This window comes from Chrysochloris asiatica, unplaced genomic scaffold (assembly GCF_000296735.1).
Source record: "Chrysochloris asiatica unplaced genomic scaffold, ChrAsi1.0 scaffold00011, whole genome shotgun sequence".
Taxonomy (NCBI): domain Eukaryota; kingdom Metazoa; phylum Chordata; class Mammalia; order Afrosoricida; family Chrysochloridae; genus Chrysochloris; species Chrysochloris asiatica.
This window is the reverse complement of record NW_006408529.1, coordinates 1,195,225-1,202,483: the sequence shown is the minus strand read 5'-3', so window position 1 is coordinate 1,202,483 and position 7,259 is coordinate 1,195,225. Positions and strand designations below refer to the sequence as shown.

The following is a 7,259-nucleotide window of genomic DNA, read 5'->3' as shown; positions in this document are numbered from 1 at the left end:
TACCTCTTGAAATGGTTGAACAGCAACCATTTCCTTTTGTAGAGTGTCTCTGTATATTCCTTGCACCTTCTTTTGATGCTTACTGCATCATTCAATAATTTGCCCAGAGAATACTTCAATAATGACAGTCTTTGTTTAGGGGTGTAGTTATTCCAAATTCCAACTTAGAGGGAAGGGGTCTTCACATCAAAAAACAAGTCCATCCCCTGAGTACATAGGGTTGATAGGGAAAGACAACTTACACATTGGCTACCAAAAATGTCGAGCTATAAAGGCATGAAGTGGCTCGCTTACAAGTTTTCAAGAGTGTGCTTAGTATCAGAGCAAGAGGAATAGGGTAGAATCCCCAGTGAATAGTTTTCCTTTTATCTAGATAGGTCTGGTTAAAGAGGATGTGAGAGGATGGGGATAGGAATCTTATGATTCTATGGTGAGTAATTGTTATATGAGTAATTGCAATTGTCACAAATGTAAAAGGCAAAGATGTGTAACACAAAGGGGGAGTAGTTAATCTTTCATTCCAGGAACCGAGAACCCTAGGATCATCAAAGGAGAAGAGCATGAGCAAAGATTGGGAACCTAACCAGAGAAACAGCAACACCAAAGATGAAGCAGAAGTGATGGCATAGAGCGATAGAGCAGCTGAGGACTCTAGACTCATAGAATGAGAAAGACTGTGTTAGTGGGCAAGAGGCTGTCTTGCAAAATGTGCCCTTTGGTCATTGAAATGAGTATGTATTTCCTGTATGTTTTGTATATATTTTAAAAAAAAAGGGGGGGGGGAATAGAGGCAAATACTGTTAACTGATGGTACATGGATGGGATTGTAATCACTGCAATGAAACAAAATACAGTTGGTTGAGTACAAAACTATCACTCAATTCACAATAAAAATTTTAAAATGAAAAAAAAACAAAAATAAAATGGCTACAACAGTATGTTGACAGAGAAGTTTCAGAAGTTCAAACTGGATTCAAAGACATGGAATGAGAATTATCACTGCTGATGTTAGACGGATCTTGGCTGAAAGCAGAGAATCCCAGATAGATGTTTACCAGTGCTTTATTGACTATGCAAAGGCTTTCAGCTATGGATAACACTGCAGAGAAAGAGTTCTTTGGGAACATTTAATTGTGCTCATGAGGAACCTGTACAAAGTCCAACAGGCAGTTGTTTGAACAGAACAAGGGACACTGAATGGTTTAAAATTAGGAAAGGTATGCATTAGAGTTGTATTCTTCATCACACTTATTCTAACTGTATGCTGAGAAAATAATCCAAGAAGCTAGATTATATGAAGAAGAAAGTCGTATCAGGATTGGTGGAAGACTCTTTAACAATCTGCAATATGCAGATGATACAACATTGATTGCTGAAAGGGAAGGAAACTTAACATACTTACTGATGAAGATCAAAGACCACAGCTTTCAGTATGGATTGCACCTCAATGTAAAGAAAACAAAAATCCTCACCACTGGACCAATAAATGACATCAAGATAAATAGAGAAAAGATTGAAGTTGTCAAAGACTTCATTTTGCTTGGATCAACCATCAACACTCATGGAAGCAGGAGTCAAGAAACCAAGTGACATATGGCATTAAGCAAATTTGTTGCACAAGACCTCTTTAAAGTGTTGAATAACAAAGGTGCACTTAATGCAAGCCATGGTATTTTAAATAGCTTCATATGCATGTGAAAGTTGGACAATGACTAATGAAACCTTAGAAGAATTGATGTATTTGAGTTATGGTATTCGAGGAGAAAATTAAAAGTACCATGGAATGCCAAAAGGACAAACAAATCTGTGTTAGAAGAAGTATAGCCAGAATGCTCCTTGGAAGCTAGAGACTTTGTCACTCATACTTTGGACACATTATCAGGGGGGACCAGTCACTGGAGAAAGATGTCATGCTTGGTAAAGCATAGGTTTAACAAAAAAGAAGAAGACCTTCAATAAGATGGATTGGCACAGTGGCAGCAGCAATAGGCTCAAGCATACAATCATTGTGAGGTTGGTGTGGAATGGGCAGTGTTTTATTCTTTTGTGCCTGAGGTCGCTATGAGTCAGTAATGACCCAACAACAGTTAACAACAACAACAACATAAGGGGAACAGGACTGATGCTATGGTACTGTAGGATAAGCACTTGACCACAAGGTCAGTTTGAACTGCAAGTTTGGTGGTTCAAACTCATCAGTTGTTCCTTGGGAACCCTATGCAGGGTCACTATGAATAGGAACAGACTAGATGGCACTTAACAACAACAACAGCCTAAGGGGAACAATAACACTAGTGAGGTACACACCGTAGAAAAATCAATCATTTGTGATTAAAATAGCAGCATTTACCCAAGGACAAAGTTCAGAAGGGTTAGATAAAAAGGAGGAAGGGAAAAAGGAAGAGGGTGACAAGATGTTACATTGTGGGGGCTGCCATCAATGAGATGAAACAAAATGTGTATGAACTATTGAACAGAAAACTGATCTGCTTCTGCTTCGTAATCCTTTACACACACACACAGAACACACACACACACACATAGACACCAAAAAGGGAAACAAACAACAATAATTTTAGATTTAATAAATATTGTGCAAAAATATAGTATGTTTGTGAGGGGATTTCAAAATGTTTGTGGGAAAATAGAATTACAAGGTAAAAATAAAAAATATAAACTTTACTTCTTAACATAAGTTCCATCAATCAAGATACTTTTCTAAGTGATGATACTAGTCATTTAGTCCATTGCTAAACAACTAAACAACGTAGGGTACTGGGAATTTAACCGTGACAATGTAGTATTTTTATATTAATAAATGAAGAAACAATAACAATGAAAGTATTTCCCATAATTTCATGATAGTAAAAATAATTATTGTTTTTACCTTGTGTATTCATAAAGTGCTGGAACAATGCTTTGGTACTGCCTTCTGATAGCCAACAATGCGCCAATATAACCATATAAAATGAGCAACTCATTTCGAGCTCTGAAACAGAATGCATTTGTTTCTTTTTTAAATCAACAATTTGAGTCATAGAATATTGGTTTTATATATAGCTCATGAATTTGTACCTATATAGATGGCATACATTTATAGAAAGTGCTTAGAAATTTTTCAAAACTTTAAAAGCTTATTTTATTCATCAGTTAGTAACTGCTACTAGACATTTATATACACTCTGTCAAAAATCATAAGTTAATTTAAGTCTTTAAAAAATATTTAACTCTTTTCTGCTTATTTTTCTTTTTTCCTTGGATATTTCTTGATGCAACTTCTCCCTAAGTAACCCTCTTAGATTTAGAAATTCTTGGTATATTTTGTAGGCTCTGGGAAGTGACAATAAATAACTATTGCATGTCGTGTTGTGAGAGTTTTCCTAAATTCTAGGTTGTTGTAATCAACTAATTATGGACATTAAAATAAAAAGAGAGCAAAATCTCTCCTGCAAAGAACACAAGAGTCTTTAGGGGCTTCTAGTTTATGGAAAATAATACCTTAAATATTATGTGAATTCAAAGATAGTGTCTATTTTTTTACTGACTAGCAGACTCAGTTACCTCCATGCCATTTATGATGCTTTGCAAACAATAAGTATTGAATAAATATGACCACTAGTTGTTTAGAAATGTGAGATCCAAAATCATGCAAAAACTTTGAACTAGTGTGTATGTGTCAGAATATTTATGTGCACACACATTTACAGACATATGTACACTGATTATTTCTAACAGGATCACAAGATATAGTATTTATCTTACAAGGTTGCTTATTTTTAGTTTATATATATATATATATATATATATGATTTTTCTACAAGTTCAGCTAACTGTAGAAGATGATTCCATTTCTTGATCTGAACATCAAAAACAATAGAATTGCCTTTTTAAAACAACACATAGGTTCTTTTATGTATTTCGGAGAAAAAGTACTCACACAGTACATGTATGCAAGACTAATTTTTCAGTACGAATATAACTCAATAGGTCAAGAACAGGATAAATGGTATCCAAAGTCCAGTCTGAATTACTGATGTATTCTGGTAAAATAAAACCAAATAAAAGATTACTTTAAATAACAGTATCAAAACTGGCCTACCCGATTTTAACTCATGTAAGTAATTTCATGTTTATCTGTTTTAACTATTTGTGTATCTTCTAGATTGCAAGTAGTCACCCCCTGTTAGGGACACATAATTGTACAATCAGTTCTATCAATTTTTAATTTAGGATGGCTAGTGCTAGATTGATTTTAAGAATAGTTATCATATGAATGAAATGATTAAATAAATGAATTCATTCTTAACTATATTACCAACAAGAAACTCACCTTTAACAAAGCCAATGCCAATAGGAAGAGCCTTCTCAGGTTCTTGACTTAACAAGTAATATTTTATCGTTTCAAATATATTGCCATCTGCATGGGCTGTTTCAGCTAATTGCATACATTCTTCTAGTGTGGGTAGTTTGCACTAGAAAATAATTGGTTTGATGACAATATTACTAAAATTTATTGGAATAAAAGCAATAGTGCATGTAATACATATGTGAAACATATCTAATGCTTTTTCTTACTAAAGTCCACATGTAAATGCAATTATTAACTTTAAAAGTGTACCTTTATAGAAATAAATGTATGCTAATAACAATAAACGGTGTCATTAAAACTAATTAGTTTTATTGCACAAGTATTTCATGAAGGAGGTGAAAGCAAAGATATTGTCCTGGTTTTAATATTGGAATTGTTGTTATTGTTAGGTGTTGCTGAGTCAGTTACAGCTCATAAGTCCCCTATCTACACAACAGGATGAAATATCGCTAGGTCCTGCATGATCCTCACATTCATTGCTATGTTTGAGTTCATTGTTGCTGAAACTGTGTCAATCCATCTTGTTGTAGGTCTCCCTCTTTTTTCCTATCGTCCACTTTATTAAGTATGATGTCCTTGTACAGAGACTGGCCCATTCTGATAACATGTCTAAAGTACAAGAGACGAACTCTCGTCATCATTGCTACTAAGGAGCAATAACGGCTATACTGCTTCCAAAATAGATTTATTTCACAGTATTTTCAATATTCTCCACCAACACTACAATTCAAAGACATCAAATCTTCTCCCAGCTTCATTGCTTTTGTATGCACAGGAGACGATTGGATTAAAGATACCATGACGTGGGTCAGCTACACCTTATTTCTCAAATTGGTATAGAACAATTGCTCTTGAACACTTTGCAAAAGGTCTTTTGCAGCACATTTATTTAGTGCAATACATCATTTGATAGCTTGACTGCTGCTTCCATGAGGATTCATTGTGGATCCAAGTAAAATGAAATCTTTGACAGTTTCAATTTTTCTGTTTATCATGATGTTATTTATTGGTTTGGTTGTGAGGATTTTCATTTTGTTTACATTGAAGTGAAGGCTGTATGTAGTCTTCATCAGCAAGTTCTTCATGTCCTCTTCACTTCCAGCAAGCAAGGTTGTGTCATCTGCATATGGCAGGTTGTTAATGAGTCTTTGATCCTAATGCCACGCTTTCCTTAAAACTTCTTGGGTTATTTGCTCAGCTTATAGACTAAATAAATATGACAAAAGGATAAACTCTGACACACACCTTTCCTGATTATAAACCATTCAGTATCCTCTTGTTCTGTTCTAATAACTGCCTTGGTCTATGCACAGGCTCTTCATGAGCACAACCACATGTTTTGGAATAGTGAAATTAGTACCTGAAAATGCAATTTAGTAAAAAAATCTCTGAGGTTAGTTATTTTAGAACAAATATCCTGAGCACTATCACAACTACATTAGATGTAGCAAAGATAAAAAAAAAAATACTCTAATATGTCATCTGACCTGTAATTTACTTCCACTGTGCCTTTGAGAAAAATTAACTTTATTTCAACCAGCCAGGCAAAATTTTAGAATCCTTAAGCTTTTCGTTTTAATATTATACAAAGTAGATTTTAGTCCATGATGGTATTTTTTTTAACTATAAAATGAAAAGCAATATTCCCTATTTTTTCAAAAAATTTTTTTCAGTTAAAACTGAGTGGGATCTTCCCTCAGTTAAGTTCTATATAACTTTTATATGTTTCTATATAAAGTTACCATTGTATCCAATTCCAGAATGTTTATGATTTCAATTTTGAATATGTCTTTGCTTGCTTTTTATGTGGTTCTTGTTGTTACATATTGACAAGTTGGTTCCAACTCATAGTGACCCTGTATTTGGCTTATGAGGATTTTTTAAAACAAAATTATTTGTAGGAGTAGCAAACTTCATCTTTGTCCTTTAGAGCAGTTGGTGGGCTCAAACCACCAACCTTGTGGTTCAAAGTTCAGAGCTTATTCTATGGTGTTACTGTTTCCTGCTTGTTTTAAAGCAACACTAATAAATAGTTTCCTGTTCTGTCTCATCATTCTTTAACAATCACTGATTTTGTGCTTCCAATATTTTATGATATGATGTAGCTCCTTATGATGAGGTTCATCACCTTATCTCTTTAGGATAATTGTCATTCTCCTGTTTCTTTTTTATTTTTCTGTGACCCTTAAGTTGTTATAAGGAGCCCTGATGGCTCTGTAGGATAGGCACAAGCCTACTAGCCACAAAGTCAGCTGTTCGAATCCACCAACTGATCCTTGGGAAACAGATGAGTATTTCTGTTCCCACAGAAATGTATAGACTAAGAAACCCTATACAGGGCCATTATGAGTTGAACTGATTCCATGGCAATTGATTGGTAAGTTACTATGATGGTGTATCCAGTTTATTTATTAACATATTTATTCAACTTTTTGAACATATATGTTGTTGTTGTTAAGTGCCATTGAGTTGGTTCTGACACACAGCAGCCTTGTATAGAGTTTCCAAGGTGTATCTGGCGAGTTTGAACCGTAGATCTTGCAGTTCAAACTTATCTTGCAGTGCAGTGCTTATGTTACAGTGCCACACCAAGACTCCTTTAAACATATATTGTTGTTGTTGTTGTTAGGTGCCACTGAGTTGGTACCAACCCATAGCGACCTTATGCACTGCAAAACAAAACGCTGCCCAACCCTGGACCAACATCACTACTGTTGTCACAGTTGGGTTCTTCAATGCTGCCACTTGGCCAATCCATCTTGTTGGGGGTCTTCCTCATTTTCTCTGACCTTCCACTTTACCAATCATGATATCCTTCTCCATTAACTGGTCCCTCCTGACAGTATGACCAAAGTATGAAAGATGAAGTTTGGCCATCTTGGCCTCCAGG

General features: G+C 35.0%; 1 protein-coding gene across 2 annotated transcripts in view; it reads right to left on the bottom strand.

Annotated features, from left to right (window-relative positions):
• WDR17 (WD repeat domain 17) overlaps window positions 1-7,259 on the bottom strand; it is a 117,671-nt gene that overhangs the window by 10,030 nt on the left and 100,382 nt on the right. For both annotated transcript variants that reach the window (XM_006834410.1, XM_006834411.1), the window contains 3 exons: window positions 4,331-4,472; window positions 3,938-4,040; window positions 2,888-2,989 (listed from right to left, as the gene is read on the bottom strand). In XM_006834410.1, the coding sequence (XP_006834473.1) occupies window positions 2,888-2,989; window positions 3,938-4,040; window positions 4,331-4,472 (347 nt within the window). The remainder of the gene's footprint in view (window positions 1-2,887; window positions 2,990-3,937; window positions 4,041-4,330; window positions 4,473-7,259) is intronic.